Source organism: Prunus mume, linkage group LG8 (assembly GCF_029339155.1).
Source record: "Prunus mume cultivar Tortuosa linkage group LG8, ASM2933915v1, whole genome shotgun sequence".
In the NCBI taxonomy this organism is placed as follows: Eukaryota; Viridiplantae; Streptophyta; class Magnoliopsida; order Rosales; family Rosaceae; genus Prunus; species Prunus mume.
Window position 1 is genome coordinate 23,014,356 of NC_142705.1, and position 27,611 is coordinate 23,041,966.

The following is a 27,611-nucleotide window of genomic DNA, read 5'->3' on the forward strand; positions in this document are numbered from 1 at the left end:
AATATTCTAAATATGAAGATGTGAAGAAGAGAGAAATAAGAAAAAGAGAAAAAGAGGTAGAAGAGATAAAATAAGAGAGAGAGAGAGAGAGAGAGAGAGAGAGAGAGAGAGAGAGAGAGAGAGCTAAAATAATAGAGAAATTTGTGAAGAGATAAAGAGGAAGATAAATAGAAAGAAATATGTGGAAAATGGAGAAAGACAGAAGCACAACAAGAACGGGTGGTTTATAGAAAAGAAAAAAAATTTGGTCTAGAGTTGTTATTTAGTTTGGTATAATTTGGAAATTGAAACTAAGACATTTGGGTATTAATTTGGCTAAAATAATTAGATATGACTTGTAGTTACTAATGTGATTCGAATATTAATTAGGGTTACTACTAATTTTGATATAAATGAATAAGTAAATTTAACTTAATCGGTTGGTTCAGTTTAGATGGTTTTTTCAAGAGAAGAATCGGGACGGAAATAGATCCAAAGCAATCCGGTTTGGTTTTTGATCCTAGGTTAAGTTTTTTTGTTAACATGGCTTTTTCCTCGTTTCTGGGGCTCGATTCACCAGTTTAAGTACTCACCCCTAGTCCACGCATTGTTCTTGAGGTCCGACCGCATGGGTATTGATGGACCTAGTCGGCCTTTCTTATCCTATGGGCCTCCGTAGACGCAAATAAAAGGTTTTGGGCCTTGTATTTGGCTTTTTGAGCCTGCCTACCTCTTTAAGTGGTGAGACCTTATTTTTGGGCTATTTTTGACAGATTCGTTCATATTTGGTATCAACACGAATATTGGATATTGGAAGAAGGGGAATCAAAATTGTAAATATCAATTACAATTCTCCCATGTGTAAATATCAATTTCTGAAATTGTAGTTTATAACAATTTCTCAATTTCTGAAAAAAAACAAATCGCCTTTATCAATCACGTGCATTGTCTTCTGAGAGCTCATTGCCGGTGCCTTATGCTCTCCTCGAGTGTAATCCTCACCTTAGATGCAAAGACCATTAATTGGGATCACGACATCTCATTCCCATTGGAGGTCGTCTCACACCCACTAATTAATCAAAGCCAATAATCTGTTCTCATTGTTGGAGCCTCGGCCTGAAAACATCATGATGCGTTTGGTGGATTATTTCTATTAATTAGATTTCATGGGATGATTTTGAGATCCCTGAGTTCTCAAGCTACAGATGGCCTCATTTTGTTGCTCTAATGGTATTTAAAACTAAAAATTGTTAAGTCAATGTGGTTAGTCTTTCAGGTATTTGATTAAGAATATGTAAATAAATGCGGGGAAATTACGAATGAGAATCATTCATTTTCTTCTTTTGAGTAAATATGTATCAATTTTGATAACAGTAACAATAACTCTTCAAAATATCAAAATCCTATCGCATTTGAACATGAAAATAAACGCGAGCGAAAAAGTTACGAATGAAAATAATTCATTTTTTTCTTATAAATAAACATGAATTAATTTTGATAACAGTAACTCTTCAGAACATCAAAATCTTGTCGCATTTTCATAGCTGCCATAATTTTGTTTTACTATATTATCTTGCGTTTTAAGTATAAATCTGGTCCCATCACACCTACTCACTCAACAACAAAACATGTATCCGCATCATACTTTTTCATACAAATCAAAGGGTATATTAGGTAATTGAATCAATATTTAGTACAATAAATAAATTCAGAAAAATGTAATCTCCCAAACATAGTGCAAACAAGTGGCGTCCTCACCAACCCCCAAAAACTCCAGTCACCAACTCTGAGTCTATTTTAGAAAAAAGAAAAAACAATTCAGTCTCCAACTTTTTATTATTATTATTATTTTTATTTTTAAATTATTTCATAATTTCCAATTTACTTCTCCACAAATTTAACCGTTTCAAAATCACCACAGAAGTTTTAATATTCCTGGGGAGAGGAGACGATGTTTAGTAAGCGCTCTCCAGGCGCGTGATGAACAGTGGGTGGTGTTGGATATCCTGCTTTTGCTATGCTGTCCACAGAAGGTTCAAACCTTATAAAAGTTTACCAACAAGCCACCCTTGCGCTTGTGTGTGCTCTACGGGTCGTGGCTTCGGTCATCAAACCAAATATTTAAGTTGGGGCGCCGTGGCGGTGGGTTGCTGCATTAGTCTCTCCGGAGTTTATACCAACCGTATGGTGGGTCCAATAAGCCCAAGTAAGAGGTGGTTCCTCGTTAAAAAAATTAAAATGAGTGGGTTCATCCCATGATCAGGGCATATCAAAGCCTCTTCGAGAGGTTACAAATGAGATCTTAGTCTCTTTTTTAGTTTTAACAGATTACTCCACCAAGAGGGATTGTGAGAATTGAACATAAGCCTTAATAGTGAAAAGAACGATCCTTTTCAACTCAACTAACTCTCATTGGCCTGAAACACATTTCTTTTGCTATAACCTCATAATTTATTTTTATACTTATAAAGGAGGTCTCAAATTTGAAAAAAATTCCAATGCATTTGGTTCCCACATGGCCTCATGCTAGTTCCACTCCAATACTATGTGTCTAGTTGGAAGGGCGACGTGGTACATCTGCACGATCGAAGAATTTCTTCTCAAATTCAATTCTCTCACCTCTCAAATTTTTTTTTAACACATTATAGTCATTCCTTTTTATTTTTTCCCACACATCACACATACATTTAACTCAATCATGACTTAATTTTTTCTCTAGATAACATTATGTATTTTAAAGTGACACTAAGTTTTAGATTCCCAATTGATTTATAGAGCCCAAAAAGAAAACAAATGAAACACGGAGAGCCGAACATATAAGTTGTTGTCCAAAAATTGGTGTTGGAGTAGTATTCTTGTTATATTATTATTTGGATGAAAGGATTTGAAAGAAGGGATATGGATTTGACAACAAAGCTAAATTTGTAATAAAAACAAAGGCTTTTCACAAATAGGCCAATTTTAACATGACGGACCACTTGTCATTTTCTAATTGAGTCTTATTACCTTTTAAGTAAATTTTAACACACTAGAACTAGTTTTGGGTTGTTCTATCCAAATGGGCTCTATATGGGTTTTTATAGAATAAATATCTCTAAAAACAACAACCACATTAGATTGAATATATTTGAAATAACTAGATGTAGTACATGTGAAATGACTGTATGGAAAGAATCATTTGAAATGCATTTGTTTTCTTCTTTTCTTTCTTGTCCAAATTTGAACATACATGAATTATAATGGTCTATACACACCATATTTTTTACCTTAATTATAATGTCCTCTAAATTCATAAATTTGAAAATCAACAAGTATACTGGCTGAGAGCATCTTTTTGAGAAGAAACAAATTTCCCTTTTCAAATTGTAATTTTTTTTTACCAATGTGACAATGAAGACTCGAGCTTATTTACTAATGTGCTTATTAAACACACAGGATAAACACATTTAGGGCCCAATGAATGTAACTTTTTAAACACACAGGATATGAATTTGGAATGTTTTAATAAAAAAACAAAAACAAAGGTTGGGGGTTTTAAGTTTTATCTAATCGATCCGTTTAAAACAAACAAATAAATTTAAAAGCAAGATGAGAAAATGGAATTCGTTCAAAGAAACGGCCGCAGATGAGAATCTACATGTTACTCCTCTCTCCTATAGGCTAATCCCCTCCGGTTTCCAAACCCACCCTCTCCCCAGGCATGTAGGGGTGGGACCCACCAAAGCATTCACCTACCGCATCGCCCAAAACCCACCACATGACCCAAAACAAGCGCGTCGTCTCCAAATTAGTTAAAAAACAACACCACGATTTCAGTGTCAATAAAATTTAAAAAAAGTCCGGAAAAAAAAAATAAAAAAACTGAAAAAAGAAAAAAAAAATGAGCGTGGGAAAGAGTGGGCAAAGGCAAGGCAGGGGGGCAGAATCCCAGATCTATAAGCAGAAAGCCACGCAAGCGCATATGGCTATAAATAAGGCGAGAGTGAGCCATTCGAACTCGCTCCTCTCTCTTCTACGCTAATAACTGAACCAAGCGGAAGAAGAAAGAAAGAACCAGTCACGTATTCTTTACCTCCGAAAGGTACGAAGACCCTCCCCTCCATTTTCTGGTTCTGTTCCTCCTCTTATTATCTCTCTCTTCTTTTAGGCTTCTCTCTCAGACCCCTGCGTATTGCTGCTTTTTTTTTTTCCCTCATCATTTCCAACCCTTTTTGCCATGCCAACGTGATCTAGAGCTTACCTTTCACTCTTTTGTTTACCATTCGTAAAAAAATTGATTTGATTTTTTGGTTTTACGCTGAGATCTACACTGGTTAGTGTCCACTTCTGCGATTCTGTGTTGGATTTTGCGAAAATTTTGGATTTTTCGGATACCCTTTTGGTTTAATTGAATGAACATTTGGTGGCATTGGGATTTTGGTTGTTGGGCATTTTGGGTTGCAGATCTGAGTATGTTATGGTTTTGGTATTTGTAGATCTGTTATTGGGTTTTTGGGTTTTACTGTAGATCTCTGAGTTAAGTGGGTTTCTTTTTGGCTGTTCTGATTTTCTTAAAGATAAGGCCAAATAAAAATTTGATTTTCTTAAGTGGTTCAGATAAATTCCCTGCATGTAGCGTTAGATCTATAAGTGAGACCATTTCTCCTTCAACCGTTTCTCTGCTTTACTACGATTTCAGGATGAGATTCCTTGCTTTAAACATTAGATCCATAAGCACAAAGTTCTGCTATATAAGGTTGTAGGTTCTCTGGTTGGATTTGATTGAGTGTTTATAATTCAAGCATCTATGTACTTCTTCAGGATGTCTCAGTATCAATATTTTTTCTTTCATTTCCACATGAAGATAACAGAGACGTTTCATAATTTTTGTTGTTGTTCTTGATTTCAATCAACTCTTTTCTTGAAGCAAAAAAATGCTGTGTATATCTGTCAGGGTGTTTTGAATGGTTGACATGATGTAACTTAAACTATTCTTAAACTTTTTATTGCCTGGTCATCGTGAAAATGTTTCTTCTTCTAGTTGTTAAGTCAGCTAAGTTGTGTTGGTTGTTGATCTGATCAAACAGAGAAATGGCGTCTCACATTGTTGGATACCCTCGTATGGGCCCCAAGAGAGAGCTCAAGTTTGCCTTGGAATCTTTCTGGGATGGGAAGAGCAGTGCCGAAGATTTACAGAAGGTGGCAGCTGATCTGAGATCTTCCATCTGGAAGCAGATGGCTGATGCTGGGATCAAGCACATCCCCAGCAACACGTTCTCATACTACGATCAAGTGCTTGACACCACTGCATTGCTCGGGGCTGTTCCACCTAGATATGGATGGAATGGTGGTGAGATTGGATTTGACACATACTTCTCCATGGCCAGAGGAAATGCCTCAGTTCCTGCTATGGAGATGACCAAGTGGTTCGATACCAACTAGTACGTAAATCCTCTCTCAGCATTATGTTTATTAAAAGTATCAACATATTATTATGCTTTCGTATGGTTTATACTAACTTAATTAATGTACTAATCCAGCCATTTCATTGTCCCTGAGTTGGGACCTGATGTCAACTTCTCCTATGCTTCTCACAAGGCCGTCGAGGAATACAAGGAGGCTAAGGCGGTATGTATATATGATATGTTCATTCTCTATTCTCTATATCATTTGTTCTGTATATACGTTTGCACGCATTGGCAGAGGCACACAAGTAAACACAAACACATGGATATCTGAAGGGAAATCCTAGTCTGTTTACCACGTTAATTATGGTGAAAACTTAATCCAATCTTTCTTATGCAGCTTGGAGTGGACACCATTCCAGTCCTTGTTGGTCCTGTGTCATACTTGTTGCTTTCGAAACCAGCAAAGGGTGTTGAGAAGTCCTTTTCTCTTCTCTCTCTTCTTGGAAAAATCATTCCAATCTACAAGTAAGATACTCTTTGTATATCAGATATACACTTTGTCTTGCTTCTGTTAATTTTGAGTATCCAACTTATTGTTCCAACTATGAATATCTGTTTAGGGAAGTTATATCTGAGCTTAAGGCTGCTGGAGCTTCATGGATTCAGTTTGATGAGCCCACGCTTGTTATGGATCTTGATTCTCACAAGTTGCAAGCATTCACTGAAGCCTACTCTCACCTGGAATCAACTCTATCTGGCTTGAATGTTCTTATTGAGACCTACTTTGCTGATGTTCCCGCTGAGGCATTCAAGACCCTCACTTCCTTGAAAGGTGTCACCGCATTTGGTTTTGATTTAGTTCGTGGTGCTAAGACCCTTGATTTGATTAAGGGTGAATTCCCTAAGGGAAAATACCTCTTTGCCGGATTGGTTGATGGAAGGAACATCTGGGCTAATGATCTTTCTGCCTCCCTAAGTACTTTACAGTCTCTTGAAGGCATTGTTGGCAAAGGTATTCAACTTTTATGCAGTTTTTAGTGATAATGTCAAATAATTTAGTTTCTAAAGTTGCATTTCATTAATTATTTGTTTGTCCCGTGCAGATAAACTTGTTGTCTCCACCTCCTGCTCTCTTCTTCACACTGCTGTTGATCTTGTTAATGAGACCAAGCTGGACCAGGAAATAAAATCATGGCTTGCTTTTGCTGCCCAGAAAATTGTTGAAGTTAATGCTTTGGCCAAGGCCTTGGCTGGTCACAAGGATGAGGTAAAACCATATTTTTCATTTAGGTTATCAGATTTGTTCATAAAGCACAAATTTCGTGCATTTTGGCATATAATCATAAAGTTAGAAGAGTTGGCAGTATAATATTATCTGTATTAGATTGCACATTTTGGAGTTTGACATTGTTCACTTCAGCATTGGTTTCTCAGGATTCTTTTGAGTTTTGTTTATCTGTTTGTGTGGTACTGATCCCTAATTATAACTCACCTTTTATGTTTTTTTCATCAGGCATTTTTCTCTGCTAATGCCGCAGCTCAGGCTTCAAGGAAGTCCTCCCCAAGGGTGACCAATGAGGCTGTTCAAAAGGCTGTGAGTGCTTTCAATTCATATGCCTTTCCAATTGACATGCTGTTAAAATGGTTTTGTACTTTGAATTGACTTTTTCTTTTGCCTCACAGGCTGCTGCGTTGAAGGGTTCTGACCACCGCCGTGCTACTAATGTAAGTGCTAGACTTGATGCTCAACAGAAGAAGCTTAACCTTCCAATTCTCCCAACCACTACCATTGGATCATTCCCTCAGACCATTGAACTCAGGAGGGTCCGTCGTGAATACAAGGCCAAGAAGTGAGTGAAATTAATTGTTCCGTATTTTTCATAAAAGTTGTGAATCACAACTATTTCATTAATAATGCATTATTAATTGTGCTGATGTGTGCTGTACTCAGGATTTCTGAGGAGGAGTATGTCAAGGCCATTAAGGAGGAAATTAGCAAAGTTGTAAAGCTTCAGGAAGAGCTCGACATTGATGTCCTTGTCCATGGGGAGCCCGAGGTGAGATTTCCTTTATGAATATCTCTTCAAGAAAGTGAAGAGAGAGATATTCTACTGCTTATTTTTTTTAGTTATTATCAATTAAAGAGAACTGGAAATTCTGTCTTATGTTTCATCTATTTTAAGATTTCTTCTTTTTATGTGTCCCTCTAATTCATTATTTGTATCTTCTCATGGCAGAGGAATGATATGGTTGAGTACTTTGGAGAACAATTATCAGGCTTTGCCTTTACTGTCAATGGCTGGGTGCAATCTTATGGATCTCGATGTGTGAAGCCACCAATCATCTACGGTGATGTCAGCCGCCCCAACCCAATGACCGTGTTCTGGTCATCTGCTGCTCAGAGCATGACTGCCCGCCCAATGAAGGGAATGCTTACAGGCCCTGTCACCATTCTTAACTGGTCCTTTGTTAGAAATGACCAGCCCCGATTTGAGACTACCTACCAGATTGCTTTGGCCATCAAGGATGAAGTGGAGGATCTTGAGAAAGCTGGTATCAATGTTATTCAAATTGATGAGGCTGCTTTGAGAGAGGGGTTGCCCCTAAGGAAGTCGGAGCAAGCTTTCTACTTGGATTGGGCTGTCCACTCCTTCAGGATCACCAACTGTGGTGTGCAGGACACTACTCAGGTCTTTTTCCACTTCTCTGTTTTCTTTAATTGTAAGCATTTGTTTTCTCCCTTTTTTTAATTACTTCAATTTTCTGAACTGGTTTTGTTTTTAAACAAACCTACAGATTCACACTCACATGTGCTATTCCAACTTCAACGACATCATCCACTCAATCATTGACATGGATGCTGATGTGATCACCATTGAGAATTCTCGCTCAGATGAGAAGCTCCTGTCGGTCTTCCGCGAGGGAGTGAAGTATGGTGCTGGCATTGGCCCTGGTGTCTATGACATCCACTCTCCAAGAATACCATCAACTGAAGAGATTGCAGACCGGATCAACAAGATGCTTGCAGTGCTCGAGACAAACATCTTGTGGGTTAACCCTGATTGTGGTCTCAAGACTCGCAAGTACGCTGAAGTGAAGCCAGCCCTCAGTAACATGGTTGCTGCTGCCAAGCTCCTCCGCACCCAGCTCGCCAGTACCAAGTGAATGATTTGAGAAAGGAAGCTTCAATTCTATTGCATTACATGAACTTGAAACGGTTCTATAATGTTTTATTGGTTTAAATAACTGTGTTGAAATATCTAGTAGGCTTTTAATGAGCTCGAGAGCATTTTATCTTTTTTTTTTTTTTTTTTTTTTGTGTTTGTTTTTTTCCTCTTGATATTTGGTATTTTGGAGGCCCTGCCTCTTGTCATTTTCAAACGCACCAAACTGACTGGTGTACATGATAAATGAAGAAATCTCATTACCAAGTTGTGTTTGTATTTTTGAGGCCCTGCCTCTTGTCATTTTCAAACGCACCAAACTGACTGGTGTACGTGATAAATGAAGAAATCTCATTACCAAGTTGTGTGGTGTCCATGTTTCCAAGCCTATTCCTTTTATATCAATCCCCTTATCGTGCCTGCAAAAACCAAATTGCGTTCATAAAAATGCACTTTTTCAAAATTATATATTACTTCCAACCGATTTCCTTTGAACCCATACAGAGAAAAAATGATTGATACAGTTTCACCTTTTGGTTTAAATGCTAGCAACTTTCTTTCTAACTTTCTTCTTTTGACCTTTTTTTTTTTTTTTTTTGCATTCTCATTACACTTTAATATTTGTTAACCCGAAAACCCACTAGTTGGGTAAAAAAAGAGAACAATTAAGTTTAGGTAAAGAAATTGAAATCTGCAAAGTAACAAGGAGGTTTCTCGTGGAGGAGATGGATGCCATAGATGTGCAGTTCTGTTAGCTTGCCAACACGGAGGTTTCTTTGGTGTGGCGGTTGAGTTTGATTCCCAAGTTGCCTTTCATATGGTGAAGGGGGAGAGGACGGTGGACATGAAGGTGGATAGTATTCTTTTCAACATTCAGGCTGCTATTTGAGAATTCCAGGAAGTAACCTTTGTATATGCACCTCACAGTTGTAACAAGGCTGTTCACGAGGTTGCATCTTTTGTGTATAGGGCATGTGGTAGTTTTTATTGAGACTTTGTACCTCCAGTATGGTTGTTTAATACCTTTGTTGGAGATGTTAATTCACGCGTTTGTCTTTAAGAAAATGAAGATTTCTTGATAGTAATGTTAGGGCCTTTTTAGGACTGACGATTAAGGAGACTGACTAGACGAGGCACAACATTGTTCATAGGTTGGCCCGGAGATCGAATCAGATTATTAAGTTCCTTTTCTTGGCCACAAAAAAAGAAAAAAAAAAGAAAAAAGAAAAAAGAAAAAAGAAATTGAAATCCAGATATGCTAAAAACCCTATTTGAATTTTGGGCCTGCTCAAGTAGTTTAGTTTCATGTAAGTTTTAGGTTGATGAGGTTGGCCATTTTTGTGGGCTTTGTAAGTTTGAATTTCTGAAAGTACAATTTTGCCCTTAAGGGGTATAAAGAGTGTGATTTTTATTTTTAATTACTAAAGAGAAACTTCATTAGATAAACTTCGATAAAACAATTAAAGACATCAATATCACATCTAAAGTACCAATTCCAAGAGGGCGAATAAAAGCCGCACTAAAACTAATAGCCCACATCATTACAATGAACCATAAGAACACAAAAAAACTAATATAAATGAAATCTTAAAGCTACTCATGAGCCTAAATGAATCTTACCACCACCACTAGAAGAAGTGCCATCGCAGCAACACCCACCATCGTTTTCATAACATATTTGGGGAAAATACGATTTCCAGTGATCTACCTCTGCATAAGAAAGAACAAATAAATGAAAACAACAACCCTGCCAAAGAAGAAATCACCACAAGAGGCTTCTTATTCAAAACGCCCTAGTGGATTTATTTATTAACCCAAGAGGAAAAGATGAGAATAGAGGAGGGGCAATGACGCTTCTTCGTCCTTCCCCCCTCTATGGAGTTTTCCTTTGGAACTCAGAGAAAGAGCGGCTAGGGTTTTTTTTTGTAGTGTGCAAGAGAGTGTGAGTTTGAACACCACTGTTGGAATTTTAAAAAGGTTAATTTTTTTTATTTATTTATATAGTTTTGATTTATTTAATTATTTTGGATGTTTTAGTTTATTTATTGTGGGGGTTATAAATATTTAAGGCCAAAAATCACTTTTGGTCATTGTAGTTTGGCACTTCAACCACTTTTGACCCTGCAGTTTCAATTCCGTCAATTTTGCCATTATAGTTTCGTATTTGTAGCAATTCAAGGACGGGGAATGCTAGCAACCTTCTCTCTAACCTTCTCCTTTGGACCTTCTCCTTTCTTTGCTTGACACGTGTCACTCTCCTTACACATAACACAATGCTATTAATTATAGAAAAACCAAAAATTATATTTTCATATTGCCCTTGAAGCTAAAACGTCTTCTCTTTGCTTTATCTTACAGAAGACGCTCTGCATTTCAACTCTCAGGCTCAACCACAAAAGTTAAAGCGTCTTGTTCAGCTTCTCTCCCTCCAAGTCTTGGTCAAAGGTATGGTTTTTTCATTTCTGATGTATTATTGTGCTGAAAATTAATATCTTTTGGAAATACTTTCTTAGGTTGATGGGTATTTCTTTAGCTTTTCTTTGGTTAATCTAAACTGTAATATATTTAGGTTTTCATATTGTAGGGGTCTTTTTGTTCCAGTTGCTTGACGAATGGGCTTGAGCTACTGTAAGAGGACGACAAACAAAATTCCCCAAGTGCCTAAGTTCAAGAACCAAGCTCCCAAAAGAGTTTTTGAAGAGTTCGATGAAACTTTAGAAAATTTATTTTTAGGTTCTTTTCACCAATAGCCAAATAAACATAACAAATTGATGAGTGACTTGGCTTGAGGAGCTTGTGGCATGGGAGCTAAGTTTGCACAAGTTTAGCAATTTGAGAGAGAGAGAGAAGCATGAATTTCTCACAAAGAGTAAAGGTCTAAAATGGGGAAAAGGAAAATTAGGAAGATTTCTATCTTAGGGAGAGAAGAGAACAACGGAGGAAGAAGATGGGGTGTCTTGAGTAAATTCCCAATTGCTTGACAAAACTTGGTCATGCTCTGGATGATGATCTTTGCTGGGTAGAGGAAGATCCCTTTTATAGGCGCTAAGAACCCTAATTCCATCGATCACCCATTCCCACGTTTCCTTTGCTTCTATTCATTCACCCTTTTTGGTGAAATTTCCTTAACCAGAGATTCCGGGTTACAGGCTCTTTGGGGTTCCAAGGTTTTTTTGTGGCTGGACCTCCCCATGGGGGGTGAGGCCCCTCCTGCTTTCGTTCTTGGTTTTCAAAATGGAGCTTACAGAGGGAAAAAAAAAAAGGGTAGAGTCATTTGTCCAATGGGTATTCCTTCTACATATATGAATTTCCTTTGGTCCCTGCCATGACTCCTCGTTGACCATCTTGGAGTTTTGACAAGGGTGGAGCACGATGCTAGATTTTTTACAAGGCACTGGGCTGGGCTTTGTGTACATCATTGGGTTATTGGCATATTATTTCCAACGTCTAATGAGTTTTTGTCAAGCTGCTGGAAATAACCTGTTTATTTTGGGCATTTTACTGATGTGGGTTTGTCTAAATGTTATAGCAGACTACTAGATGTCCTCCTACGGCATTGGATCACTTTTCTCCCTCTCTCATGCTAACCCATGTGTTTGGGCCCGAGGAACGAGCTTGAGTTTTAATGCTCCCAATTGGCTTAAAACTTTCATTCCTCGAACCCTTAATGGGTCATGTGATTGCTTGTTCCCTTCCATACCACAACCTTCTTAGCAAGTCCCGGGTAATTACGTGGCTTGGGCCCACTTAAGCTTGTAGCACGGCTTGGTATTAGAATATCGGTCCTTTACATGGCATCGCGTGTTTATTTAACATGCTTGTGCTTGGTTTTATTGTGCCACAATAAGCCATGATCGGTCCAAGTAGCATCAGATAGGTTGGAGAGCGTGAATTTATAAAGCCGGTGCATTTTTGGCCCTTTTGCACATGCTTGGTGGGCATGACACATGACCCATGACTTATGTAGGTGCGTCCTACAATTTCTCTTTGTTGAAATAAAAAATTTCATACCTATCAGATTAATTTGGATAGGCATTTGGGCTGTAACAAATCAATTCTAAATCAAGTGAGGCCCAGATGAAGAACTCAACAACCAAATGACGTGCCAAGAGATAAAATCCCATATATTTATCTCTAAGAGAGACTCCCATTACAGCCCCACTCTCAATAGAAATTAAAAGAAATAAAAAAGAATGTCAAGGTGAGATCGTGCATGGAGCAGGTTATCTCCCACCACTCCACTTATCAAAACGATGGCACAATATGGGAAGAAACAGTCTCCCTCAACTGCCACTCACATGTTTGCCTATAAAAAGGCATGAATCAAAGAAAAAAGGGAGGGCAGAAAAAAAAAGGAGGTGTTGTCGGAAAGGAGGCAGAAACAGAGGCAAAAGAGCAGGAGTAGAAAGAAACCAAAGGGCTTCGATAAGGGGCGAGAAGTCCGAAGGAGGCAAAAATAAAAGCTGCTGCAGGAAAGAAAAGTCTGGAGAGAAAACGAAGAGGCTGCTGGGATTCTGATTAAGGAGGAAGAGAAAGAAAAGGGCAGAAGGAAGGCAAGGATGTGCTACACTTGTTCCATCAGGCTATAAACAAAAAGACAAACAAGATGGGAAGGAATTTGTAATAGCCAAAGCAAGCTTCTAGCTAAAGGCAAAACAAAGCCCACATGTTAAAGAAATGGGTGAGAAGGCTTGAGACAACTTTGCCTTCTCATTGCTACCCATGGCCAACAAAAGAAAGTAGAAAGATGAGGTCATTTACAAAAAGATTGAGAAGACCAAGGCCCAACATTTCTCAGAGCCTATGAACTGACGCAATAAACAAGGGCATTGTCTTCAGAGCTCTTGAGGAGGTTTCTTTGGATCTCCAAGTCTCCAAGTCTCAAAGTCACAAGTCACAAGCTGGATTTCTCTAAGGCTAAAAATGTATCAATTAGCAAATAATTGATACAAAAGTCCTAAATTTCAAAGTGATACAAAACCATTCCAAATTTTCTCATGGGTCATATACCCGTGCAAATTTTAATGGGATCAAATTCAAATCTCTCAAACACAAATTCTTTCAAGGGGTCATTCATTCCTTGAAAGTCCAATCAAATTTTTAAGGAACTACGTCCTGTTTAATTCCACCAAGGATACGTAGGCAATTTGGAAACTCAATCCAAATACAACCGCAAGCCCAAACAGAATCCCTGGTCTCCTTAACCAAATTCACCCCAAACACTTTTCCAACCACAAAATCAAATTGAATCCCTAGTCCAACCACATTCATTCAAATTCCATAAAATATTTTTTTTTCTTGTAATCAGAGATTCTGGATTACAGGCTATTTGGGGTTCCAAGGTTTTTGTGTGGTTGGACCTCCCCATGGGGGGTGAGGCCCCTCCTGCTTTCTTTCTTGGTTTTCAAAATGGAGCTTACAGAGGAAAAGAAAATGGGTAGAGTCATTTGTCCAATGGGTATTCCTTCTACATATATGGATTTCCTTTGGTCCCTGCCATGACTCCTTGTTGACCATCTTGGAGTTTTGACAAGGGTGGAGCACGATGCTAGATTTTTTACAAGGCACTGGGCTGAGCTTTGTGTATATCATTGGGTTATTGGCATATTATTTCCAGCGTCTAATGAGTTTTCGTCAAGCTGCTGGAAATAGCCTGTTTATTTTGGGCATTTTACTGATGTGGGTTTGTCTAAATGTTATAGCAGACTACTAGATGTCCTCCTACGGCATTGGATCACTTTTCTCCCTCTCTCATGCTAACCCATGTGTTTGGGCCCGAGGAATGAGCTTGAGTTTTAATACTCCCAAGTGGCTTAAAACTTTCATTCCTCGAACCCTCAGTGGGCCATGTGATTGCTTGTTCCATTCCATACCACAACCTTCTTTGCAAGCCCCAGGTAATTACGTGGCTTGGGCCAACTTAAGCTTGTAGCACGACTTGGTATTAGAATATCGGTCCTTTACATGGCATCGCGTGTTTATTTAACATGCTTGTGTTTGGTTTTATTGTGCCACAATAAGCCATGATCGGGCCAAGTAGCATCAGATAGGTTGGAGAGCGTGAATTTATAAAGCCGGTGCATTTTTGGCCCTTTTGTGCATGCTTGCTGGGCGTGGCGCATGACCCATGGCTTATGTAGGTGCGTCCTACAATTTCTCTTTGTTGAAATAAAAAATTTCATACCTATCAGATTAATTTGGATAGGCATTTGGGCCGTAACAAATCAATTCTAAATCAAGTGAGGCCCAAATGAAGAACTCAACAACCAAATGACGTGCCAAGAGATAAAATCCCATATATTTATCTCTAAGAAAGACTCCCATTACAGCCCCACTTTCAATAGAAATTAAAAGAAATAAGAAAGAATGTCAAGGTGAGATCATGCATGGAGCAGGTTATCTCCCACCACTCCACTTATCAAAACGATGGCACAATCTGGGAAGAAACAGTCTCCCTCAACTGCCACTCACATGTTTGCCTATAAAAAGGCATGAACCAAAGAAAAAAGGGAGGGCAGAAAAAAAAAGGAGGTGCTGCCGGAAAGGAGGTAGAAACAGAGGCAAAAGAGCAGGAGCAGAAAGAAACCAAAGGGCTTCACATAAGGGGCGAGAAGTCCGAAGGAGGCAAAAATAAAAGTCACAAGTCACTCGAGGAGGTTTCTTTGGATCTCCAAGTCTCCAAGTCTCAAAGTCACAAGTCACAAGCTGGATTTCTCTAAGGCTAAAAATGTATCAATTAGCAAATAATTGATACAAAAGTCCTAAATTTCCTAAGTGGTACAAAACCATTCCAAATTTTCTCATGGGTCATATACCTGTGCAAATTTCAATGGGATCAATTTCAAATCTCTCAAACACAAATTCTTTCAAGGGGTCATTCATTCCTTGAAAGTCCAATCAAATTTTTAAGGAACTACGTCTGGTTGGATTCCGCCAAGGATACGTAGGCAATTTGGAAACTCAATCCAAATACAACTGCAAACCCAAACAGAATCCCTGTGTCCTTAACCAAATTCACCCCAAACACTTTTCCAACCACAAAATCAAATTGAATCCCTAGTCCAACCACATTCATTCAAATTCCATAAAATATTTCTCATACCACAAATTCTTTCAGGGGGTCATTCATTCCTTGAAAGTCCAATCAAATTATTTGAGAACTACAAAAGGCTTGATCCCCAAAATAGGGTATGTAGGCAGTCTAGGGTTCCCTGGATGCAGCCGCAACATAAAATCAAATTCCATTATTTATTTCATTCTTCATATTGGAATCAAAGGATCTTTGTCTTTTCAAAGAGATTATAATTAAGAGATATTTTTATCTTGAATGGGTCGTACTCAATTAAAAATAAAAAAAACTCTTATTAGTAAATAAGAGTGAGATTATGTTGGGTGAATTTTTAATTTCCTTGTTACATTTTTTATATAACACTCTTATGTCCCTATTGGGCTCCTTTAGCGATCAATTATTTGTGCTAGGCTAAGAATAAACCTGGGCCTAGCCCTTGGATTTTTTTTTTTTGGGCCTCAACACATATTGAATTCGATTTTGGTGATTTTTTATTCTTTTGCTTCTATATCTTTTATCTCAAGCCTATATTGTTAGGTGTCCATGGGAGTTGAGATTGACTTGAATTTGCCCGAAGAAGATGCTGATGGTGTGAGTCAAGATAACACTAATATATTTAAGAGTGCAAGCTTTATTAATGAAGACACATACTTTAGTGAAATGGAATTCCATTCAGATGACAAGGTGTATGAATTTTATTCAGAGTATGCCAAACAAAAAGGATTTGCTGCCTCAAAGGTATCTTGTCGTCGGTCAAAGACATCTGGAGAATGGATTGGGGCAAAATTTGCTTGTACGAGGTATGGGAAAAAACGAAAATCTGATGCATTAGCCCACGGCCTTGCTTGAAAATAGATTGCAAAGCAAGCTTGGAAGTCAGAAGAAGGTATGATGGAAAATGGTTTGTTTGTAATTTTGTCAGAGAGCATAACCATGATCTCCATCCAGAGCATATACACTATTTTCCAAGCAATAGAAGAATCACCAATGCCGACAAGTATAATATTAATGCTTTGCATTCAGTTCCGAGAAGACTACAAAATTTTTGGTGATGTCATTTCGTTTGATACAACATATGTCACCAACAAATATAAGATGCCTTTCGCTCCTTTTATTGGAGTGAATAATCATTCTCAGTCTACGTTACTTGGATGTGCACTACTTGCGGATAAAGAGAATGTTAATAATAATTTGTTGTGTGATATCAATGTGCTTGATCCAAGAGTCTCAAATACAAAAGGAGCCCCGAAAAGGGTGAAGAATCAGAACTCCAATGGTAAAAAATATAACAAGAAGCCAAAGAAGGTATGCTCTAAATTTTTTTTCCTGTACATAAGGCATATATTGATCTACTTCCTCATATTGTCATTGCTTATCTATTAAATATACTTTTCATCTTTTTTCGTAGGCACAAGCAAATCTTGGACTATCTAATGATGCGATGGAAAGCTCCTTGCCAAGACAGGTACAATATATCAGTTTTCTTTCGGAATTACCTTTAGGTGCATATATAACATATACATGTCAAGGTGTTTTTTTTTATGTTATACGAACAAGCACACACAAGGAATGATGCTTCTGATAACTACAAGGATACTCATGAATGCTTGCAACAAATAGTAAGTATACCATAGGTGATACACAAATTCTTCTTTTCAGCACTTAATAATCATAACCTTTTATTGAATTTTATCACTTATGAATAAATCTTGTTTTTCTTTGATATGTTATAGGATGAATATGAGACTCTCGAAGGGCATAATGGAATGAAAGTAAATATGGACTGGATGGCAGTTAATATTGTCATATATGATTTATTTGTGTTTATTACTAATATATTTGTATTAATTAGGGTGCATATCTACTACATGTAACAGGGAAATTATAATTTGTGGACCTCACGCATGCATGAATATTTTGCTGGTCAAGCTACACAAGATGGTATTGTTATAAGAACTTTTTATTTATTTATTTATAGAATTTTTATTTATTTATAAGAACTTTGTTTATGCTTGTTTGACCAATTGAATTTTGTTGTAATAGGAACAGTTGATACATATTAGAGAAGATTTGCAAATGAAAAGTCTGGGAAGATGAGTAGTGAATTCGTATACCATTGAAGAAGAGAAGTGAAGTTAAGTCTGGGAAGATTAATCATCTTTTGTTTCTACTACTACTAGATTTTGGAAATTTTTTGGGAAGACTTTAATATTGTATAAAGATTTCACTATTTGGTCTTTTGTAACCGTTAAAATGTGTTGTTTTGTTTCTACTCAGATTTGGGGGATATTTTTCTTTATTTAGTAGTACAAGAAATGCAATCAAACCCTTTGTGTTAAAAAAAAACCGAACATGACTTCTTAAAAAAAAAAAAACATTTTCTTTAAAATAATAATAATAATAAAATGGTAAGGAAGTTGTGAATTTTTTTTTGGATAAATTGAATACATTTTATAATGGTAAACTTGGAAAGAAAAATTTAGCTTGTATAATATATTAATGACATTGTTTTATGTGTAAGGAGAATGACACATGTCAAGCAAATAAGGAAGAAGGTCCAAAGGAGAAGGTTAGATAGAAGGTTGCTAGCATTCCCCTTCAAGGACATGTTAGTATCAATTTCTTTAACGATGCAAAGGCAATTTCATCAACCCAAAACCCTTGAGAGTAAAAGCTTGTTTGAAATCCTCTCCATTTCATATTAAGGCTTGAAATTCAACCACTAATCCCAATTTTTAAAGAACCCTAAACCCAAATGACCAAGCCTTAATATGAAATTAAGGGAGTTTTAGATGAGCTTTTATGCTAAATGATTTTGGGTTGATGAAATTGCCCCTTGCACCATCAAAGAAATTGACTGGAATACTAACTTATCCTTGAATTGCTACAAATACGAAACTACAGGTTCAAAATTGACGGAATTGAAACTACAGGGTCAAAAGTGGTTGAAGTGCCAAATTACAGGGATCAAAAGTGAATTTTAGCCAATATTTAATTTTTAGGTTTTATTTATATATGCCTAAATTTTCTAGTTTAATGTGGAGGATGTTACTTGTTCTTGGATGCCTATAAAAGACCACTCCTTCACATTTGATATACTAATATAATACCATACTACCACAATACCACAATCACCACCACAATTTGATTCTCTCATATTCTACCTTTCATACTTTATATACTTAATGTTTCCTTCTTTTCGACTGAGTGGCTGACGGAAGGAACTTTTGGTCCTTCTTCTTCAAGTTGCGTAGGCGTCGTGGCTTGGATGGATATGTTGCACTTCTGACTTCTGATCAAGTGATTGATCGGCCAAGCAAAGAACCTCCTCTTGGCCTAGGTTCTTTCACTTCTTCGGGGTCGAGGATGGTTAGGCTTCGTATGGATGTTTTTGTGATTTTTAGGTTTTTTTAGTAATACTCTGAATTAGATTTCTGATTGCTTAATTCTTTCCTTGTGAAGCCTCCGTCCCATGTATGCAATCCTCCGGAAATCTTGGGTTCAAATCCGTGGCTTGAGCTTGGACCTACAAGACTTCATCTTGACATCCGGTTAGAATTCTAGAATTGGTTCACAATCCACCAAGGTGGGTGGTATGGGAACTCCAAATACTTGGATGTTGGGTTTGGCCTTATGTTGGACCATCTTTGAGTTCCCAAAATATTCAGATATGGGGAATTCTAGATTTGGTTGAGAATCTGCGGAAGTTGGCATGGGAGCTCTAGGATTCACCAAGAAAACTCTTATTTAATTGTCCCATTTATTTAGTAATACATATATTAATAAATTTGAGCAAGTCCATAGCAAGGAGAGGAAACTCGAGCATGGGACTCGACGTCGGCGAGACAGTTGGTCATGCATAGTAATAAGGAGCTTCGAGCATAAGACTTGACTTCGGCGAGGAACCTCTATGGTGGAACTCACTTCAGCGGAACTCCCTTCCGCAGAACTTTCTTTGTGGAATTCCCTTCCGCAGAACTTCCTCGACGGAACTGCCTCAGTGGGACTCCTTTAGGTAGAACTCATTCCGGCGGAACTACCTCAGCAGGGCTCCCTTCCTCGGAACTTTCTTGGCAGGACTCCCTTCCGTGGAACTTCCTAGGCGAGACTTACTTCTGCGGAACTTCTTTCCACAGACCACGGATTGGAGATCTGGAAGATTTGGATTGACCTCCCTCAAATATTGCCCCCTCGATTCATTTAACCTAAAGTTGGCGAATGGGTAGATTAATCAAAATTTAAGACCTCAATTTCTTAGTTGTTAGTTTCTATGAATTTTTACTAGGCCATTTGATGCATACTCGACCATTCCTTGGTCTCATGTTGTAGTGAGCTCTATCCACCTATATATATATATTATCTTTTTCTTGGAGGAGGTTTCTATATACAAACTCTTAGCACGAGATAATGTGAACTATCCATCATTGTGGGTTATTTTAACCAACACCATTTTCTCGTGGCGAGTTATCTCTCTGTCGTTTCTCAAGTCGTTGAGTAATACTTCTTAAAAAATCAACCATTGATCGGTGAGTCATGGATCCGACTATTTCAGTCACTTAACTTATATGCTCCTTTCCCCAAGACTTGGTGGATGAGGAATGAACATTCCCAAGACTTTGGAAGGCCAATCCTTGACGATGGGGTTCATAGGTCTAACGAGAACATGTTGGACCACATATTGGGCATCTCTTAGCATAGTCGATGCAATCTTTGAGGATGATTGGCTAATAATAGCCATGCCTTCTCAAAAGCCATCTCATCTTCATTCAGCTTGATGAGCTCCACATATTGCCTCATGAACGTCTGTCATGCCTACAAGTTGTCCTTTCTTTTCATCGTTGTCTTATGCTAAAAGACTTCCGATAGAATTTTCCAAGGCCGAAATGCATAGTTTCAGAGGTCGGCCTTGCTTTAGAGGAATGAGATTAGCAGCTTGGTTAAATTCTCTTTGGTGTAATCGGATGCCTTTTGGTGGACTTCCTTCTACCAAAGTTGTACTTCATCCTCGAGTTTTAGCAAGGATGAGAAATGCTCAACTTTTCCTACGAAATTGGATATAAACATCAGGAGGAAGTTTATTTGGTCTAGCAAACTTTGCAATTCTCTCTTGTTTCTCAAAGGAGGCGCATCAATATTGGCTTTAGCCTTATTTTAATCAATTTCGAACATTTTTTGGTGTACCAAGAATCTTAGAAAGTTTCCGACAAAACCCCAAAGGCACACTTTTTTGAATTCATCTTCAATTGATGTCTCCGCATTCTCTCAAAATCCGACTTGAGGTCATTCAAGTAACCTAGCCTCGACTACGACTTCATGACTACGTCATCAATATAAACTTCTAAGTTTTGACCGATCATGTCGTGGAAGATGGTATTCATTGCCCGTTGGTAGGTGGCCTTGAAATTCTTTAGGCTCGTCCATTTGGACCATGAACTCGACCTCGTCGAAGACATCTTCATCCATTGAGTTGAGTTGGCCTAGCTGAGCTTCGAAGAATGGCGGAAGTGTGATCTCCCTGGCTTCGACTTCAACAAAATCTCAAACTTCACTTTGGTCTTACCCATCTTCAACTTGCTCTCAAACTTAGCCATCTGTTAGTATGAAATTTGTATTGTCATTTTCTAGACTCTAGCATAGGTGGAAAATTAGTGTGTGAAGAATTGTTACTGAACGTTTTGGCACAATTCATTCAATCTCATACTTCCGAGGCATGACTTGACCGATATGAGAAATTGATTTCAAGTAAATCATGACATAATCATGCATTCATTATAGGATTCCTAATTAGAGTTATTTTCAATAGGATTAGATTTTATCTCTTGAGATTATTTTCCTAGTTGGACTCTATTTTGATTTAAGTTAAAATATTATCTCTTCCTATTATGACTTGCACATTGAAATCTTTTCCTACTTGATTGGTCTAATTCGTTTGTTTTAATAGATATTGTTTTTCTATTAAAGATTAGTTGGTTGGCATATTTACTAAGAATCCATTTTGAATCAAAACTCTTGGTCATAATTGAATAAGAGATGTGGTCCTGCTTTGACGTTATGACTAAGAGATTATATTGGATCAGTATTGTAGAGTCATAGTTGAATAGAATTAATGGTATGTTGGGTTTTCCTCTTTGAAGAGAAAAACTCCCTTTAATAAAACGTAGGATTTTCCTTTCAAACAGAGAGCTTTTGATATATTTGTGTGGAGCATATAAAATTCTTAGGAACAAGCTGCTGTGCATTTATTTGAGATAAATCATCGAGTGTCCCATGTTTACTTGGTAATTTATCAAACACTTTAATAATTTATATTGCATTCATTTGCATTGTTTGGTGACCTATACGGTTGAGGGCACCAAAACCGTGGTGATAGTTTTCTTCCGACGAGCTTGAAGCAATCGTGGCCAGTATTGCGTTCAACATAAGGAGTGTCAAAAATCATCCCGTGACAGAAGTTGGGTTACGAAGAAGTCCGTAAACATTATCTAGAATGTGTCTAGGATAAGTGTGTGAGTACTTTTTGTAATCATCGTTCTATAGTAGATTTGTGTTGGACTGAGGAGTGACGTGGATTTTCCCCCAAGGTAGACGTAAAATAATTCTCTGCGTGTTCTTTTATTTTATACTTAGCACATTTCAGGATTGATGAGCCATATCAATCCTGCTACCGAAATTTATTTTTATTTATTTGATTATAATATTGAATTCGCCTATTCACCATCCTCTAAGCATTTTTAGTCATCCTATAGGTAATTTCACCATCCTTTCCCTATGTTCCTTCTCAAGATGCTCCGTAGTCTCCTCTGGAAGCTCCTCAATATATTTGTCATCGCTATACTTCTCGTCCTCATAAAGCTCATCATCATATGTTGTCGCATCCATGGGATCTTTTGAGGTTCCCTTGTTTTTTTCTTTGGCCGCTGGTTCAGCCTCTTGTTCAAACTCATGTGTTTCGGAATCGGCCATGACTTGGTCTTCTCCTATCTTTGGTTTATCCTATTCCGTATAGGGTTTACCTCTAACTTTCTCGATCATGCTCTAGCCGTTCTTTCCTTTCTTGTCTACTTTGGCAGATTGGGCCACCTTGGTCAAGACTTGAGTCTTGGTGACCGGAAGCTGGATCTTAAGCTAAACCACTATTGCTTTCTCAACTTTTAGAGAGTTCTCATCTGCCACCTTGGGTGGCCTTTTGGGCTCACCTTGGATTTGTTAGCTTCAAGGGCTTCAAGTAAGATGAAATTCCAACTCTAAGATTGATTCTTCCAGAGTTGTCACCACAACTCGACCATTCACCTATTCTTGGTGTAGCCTCATTTACTCGGCTGCTATTGCCTTCAACGAAGCCAAGGCCTCGGCCTTGACTAACTCCAACTCTTTTGGTCAATGCTTCTCTTAAAGCTCGACCAATCAGTTAAGTTGAGGTTGCCTCTCGTCCTCCTATTTCTCGTAAGAATTGCAAGTGGCGGCATATTACCTCTGAGCATTTCTTGTTTGAGTTTTGCTTATAAGTATTAGAGGAAGCTTTCAACCCCCACTCCTATACCATTGAGCTGCCTTGGAGTTTGACATCTTGAAAGTTGGAACACCACTACCATCCGTTGGGTGATGTCTTCACATATAGGCCACATCTCGACTTTTTCCTTTTCCCACGGAAGTCAATATGCTTTATTTTTATTTTGCCTTGGGTTACGGCGGATCTTTCACAATATCTTCATATCTTAGAGGCATCTGTTGATTTCTTCTGTTAGGTTATTGTGTGGCTTCTCATACCTATCTTAGTATTCATGTAGTGACTGTTTGTTCGGTCTCACTTCCATCATATACCGCTTGGGCTATATGGGTTGTAGTTCTTGGCTAAAGTTGTTATAACATTCTTCCTTGAACTTCTAGGTCTGCTTCAAGTAGGATGACTAGTACGACCTGGATGACTTCTAGCCATTACTTTAGCCGCCCCTTCATGCCCCCCAAGTCCACTTGCTTGGTCAATCTTGGTCTTTGATTGAGGCTCGATAAACGTGATCACTTGCAATTGTGGTCTCACAATATTGAGCTTTTCTCCTACAATCATGTCTATCATGATTGTACCTTGGGTCGTGCTTTGACCGTCTCTTTTACTAGATATTAGGCCATTACATCCTAGGATGGTTGCCTTGGGTTGGACGATATTTTCATCCTCAACGTTAACCACCTTTTCAGTTTTATTCCCTTGGGTGGACTCCTTTTCCTTAACCAATGTCAAGTTCTCAATAGGAAGGTCAACTTGAATATTCAATTTTAAGGTCGTCTTACCCACCTCTTTCTCACTCTCACATTCCCTGCTAACCTCATTTTTCCTCTACAGGAGTAGGTGGAACAGGTGGCCGAATTGCAACCATATGAGGATTTTCCTCTTGTGAGTGAGAATCAAGGTTGGGGTTGAGAGTTTGCCCCTCGGCTCGTTAGCTAAGTCAAGATGAAATCTCGCGCAAAATTTGGATGAAAAGGTTGTGAGAAGTTTGCAATTCATATACGAACTCTTTTAATAAAACTTCCATCTTAGGTGTCATCTCATTTACATATTCTTCCACCATATGGGTATGGCCACCATATAGCCTATCACTCACCTTGAGATTATATTAGCCACCATAGATAATGGGATGATCTACTTGGTGGGAATAATAATTAGGCTCATTGTACAAACAGATGGAACCGTTTTGACAATATGGGTAAGTGTATTGCCCCCATGCCACTTGATTGGTTTGGCCACCAAAACCATGTTGATCATTTGAACTATTTTGATTCATAAGATCATATATGCCAATATAGTTGTGCCCACCATATTAGCCACCAAATTGGCTACTTGAGTCATATTGGTTGTTAGACCTACCTTGATGGGTAAAACTATATTGGCCATAGTGACAACATATATTAATAAATTTGAGCATGTCCATAGCAACGAGGAGGAAACTCGACCATGGGACTTGACGTCGGCAAGGAACTTCCATGGCCGGTTGGACATGCATAGCAATGAGAAACTTCGAGCATAAGACTTGACGTCAATGAGAAACCTCGATGGCGGAACTCACCTCGGCGAAACTCCCTTTTGAGGAACTTTCTTGGCAAAACTCCCTTAGCAGGACTCCCTTCGCCGGAACTTACCTTTCACAGAACTCTCTTCCCAGGAACTACCTCCCTTTGGCAGAACTTACCTTTCGTGAGACTCCCTTCTGCCGAACTTCCTCAATGGGACATCCTTCTGCGGAACTCCCTTTACGGAACTCCCTCGGCAAGACTCCCTTTTGCGGAACTTACCTCAGCGAAACTTCCTTCCATGAATTGGAGATCTAGAGGATTCAAAGATTCCTCCTTGGTGGATTTCACGTCTCTGAGTTGGTTGATATAGGGAAATTTGACGATCCCCAAAACATTTATATTATTATTTTTGGGCAACATTTCTGTGACTTGGACACCTATATCCGATTGTGAGCGTGCTCATTGAGGACCTTGAGCCTATATATGATATTTTCATCCTCATTTTGAAGTCTTGTAAACTATTAGTACCTACACATAGGGAGGCTACAAAGGCTTTAGGACAATGTCTTTGATGTGCTTCACCATACTAAGCTTCCTTTCATAATCTTAATTTAATTTACTTTTATTTACCTATTATATGTTTATTTAGTTTTATTTTACCTTAAAAGAGTTTCCAATTTATTTTATATATTATTTATATTATAAATAGTTTTGCTTTTGAGTTTTACGGAAAGAGTAAAACTATAATTTTTATAACAACTACATTCTTTCGTATTTCTAGCGTTTCCACATACCTTTGGTGCCACTTTTGTGTGAGCTTTTTTTGGTGGATGTTGTGCGAAATATGAGGTACTTATAATGTGTGTTGGTTGTACGATTCAAATTTGATGATCAATTTTGATTAATTGTTTTGTTTCCAAATGGATAGGAGTTTATTTATTTTATTTTTATCAAACTTCATTAGATATCAAGAAGACATCTAAAATACAATCCTAAGAGGGCAACAAACTAACATGCTCAAAGCAAAAGTAACGCAGATAAAAGCCGCACTAAAACTACTAACCCACATCACCACAATTAGCCATAAGCCTAAACAAAGCCCACAACATAACCAAAACCCTAAAACAACCCATGAGCCTAAAAGAACCCTATCACCACTACCTAATGAAGCACCGTCATGGCCATACCCACCACCGCATCCGTAACAAATCTGGAGAAAATATGATTTCCAGTGATCGATCTACCTACGCATAAAAGGGAACAAATAAACCAAAACAACAACTTTGCTAAAGAACAATTGGGTGATTTGCAGTAACCTCCATCAAAGACGATGTAGAATCAAATTTGGAGAACATGAGCGGCATTAGGGAGAAGGTTTTGGGAGTAGGATTTGATTGAGAACATAGACTAAAAGGGGTGATGGGGAACTTCAATCTAACCATGGCTTAGAAGAAACCACCACAAAGGGTTTTTTTTTAATTCAAAATGCCTAGTGGATTTATTCACTAATCTAAAAGGAAAAGACGAGAAGAGAGGAGGGGGAAGAGGGGCAGTGACGTTTCTTCCTCCTCCCCCCTCTGTGGAATTTTCCTTTAGGACTCACAGAGGGAGAGAGTGGCTAGAGTTTTTGACCCAAATGGATTGGAGTTGGTTCTGTCATTAAGGTACATTCTTTCCGAATCTATTGGGGTTTATTAGTCTTGAGATGTTGATTATTCAATTTTTATATAGTGGTGGTATGCAATTTTCAAATATGATGTTACATTTGAGTTGGTTGATACTATGTAACTCTTGAGTTATTAATTATGCTTATTAGGTTTTGATCTGTTCTGGAGTGTGGATTAGAATATGTTGACAAGGAGGTTTTCAGTGAATTTGAGTGGTATTCTTTTTCGTTACTGTTTGAGTTAGGTTTTAGTTCTAGTGGTTTTGATTTTTTTTTTTTCTCTCCCTTACCTTGAAGCTTGTTTTGTCATAAGAGTATGTAGCTGCAACTTGCATTACAATTGTTGTTTTTGTTTGCTTTACTAATTTGATCAAGTTCAAATATGGTTGAGAGATTGATTGTGTGTGTCCTCTTTTTTCAGCCTTGACTTCTCGATAATATAGGGAGTAGCTACCCATCAATCCTTGCTGAAGTGAAGCAAAGCTAGATTGTCGTCGAAATGATGATAGTAAAACATCTAGCAGTTTGCGTGAGATTTGGTTGAGTTTTAGACATAAGCTTTGAATAGCGTTTAATGCTCTGCCTTGTACTTTCAAGCTAAACCCATGCAAAAAATGGAGATAAACTCTTTCAAATACGTTGACATGAGTTAACCTACTAAATTAAGGAGATTTATTTTCTAAGTTAATTAGGTGATTTACTTCCTTGTTTCATATAGTTGACACATCCTTGTATAATTAGGAGATATTCTCCTAATTAACTACTGTATATATGTCCTTGTAAAACACCACTGTAAATTCTTATATATCTCCATATAGAGAAGAATACAACTAATCAAAAATATTCAAACCATATTCATATTTTAGCAATTTGTACCCACTCTCAAGTTGCCGCTCTTCACCCTTCATTGGATATTTAATTATTTAATTATTGATTTCCTTTAGAGCCATGAAATTGGCCCAAACACCATCACATCATTTCTCATTGTGGAAAACAAAAATATGCGTATATGCTTTGACATGTCCAAAAAGATTTATATTTCCAAAGAAGTAACCTTCTTGTTGTTCTTTTATTACAGCTTGAAACTCTGAAGCATAGATTGTCTATATGGCGTTTTGGGATCCAGAGAAGCATATAATAAAATCCAGAATATCCAATGTGTGTAATTTATTACAGCCGACCATATTATTTTATTGGCAACATAGTGTGGTAAGCCGACCAAAGAAAGTCTTCAAGTTTTGTCTTTCATTCGGGGTTTTCAATGAATTATTCAACAAGAGAAAATGTATAAATAGACCAAACATTCCCAGAACATATACAAAACAATATACCTACTG

General features: G+C 37.8%; 1 protein-coding gene across 2 annotated transcripts; it reads left to right on the forward strand.

Moving 5' to 3' along the window:
* Positions 1–3,946: 3,946 nt before the first annotated feature.
* LOC103335992 (5-methyltetrahydropteroyltriglutamate--homocysteine methyltransferase) lies at positions 3,947–8,797 on the forward strand. 2 transcript variants are annotated; one of them, XM_089043544.1, is made up of 11 exons: positions 3,947–4,291; positions 5,046–5,399; positions 5,499–5,586; positions 5,764–5,891; positions 5,987–6,378; positions 6,470–6,633; positions 6,880–6,960; positions 7,050–7,216; positions 7,318–7,423; positions 7,604–8,056; positions 8,163–8,797. In XM_089043544.1, the coding sequence occupies exons 2-11, from the start codon at positions 5,050–5,052 to the stop codon at positions 8,529–8,531; spliced, it is 2,298 nt and encodes a 765-aa protein (XP_088899670.1). In that variant the 5' UTR covers positions 3,947–4,291; positions 5,046–5,049; the 3' UTR covers positions 8,532–8,797. The 2 variants fall into 2 exon arrangements, with proteins under 2 accessions (XP_088899670.1, XP_088899669.1); XM_089043543.1 differs by having other exon boundaries at positions 3,947–4,060.
* The last annotated feature ends 18,814 nt before the right edge of the window (positions 8,798–27,611 follow it).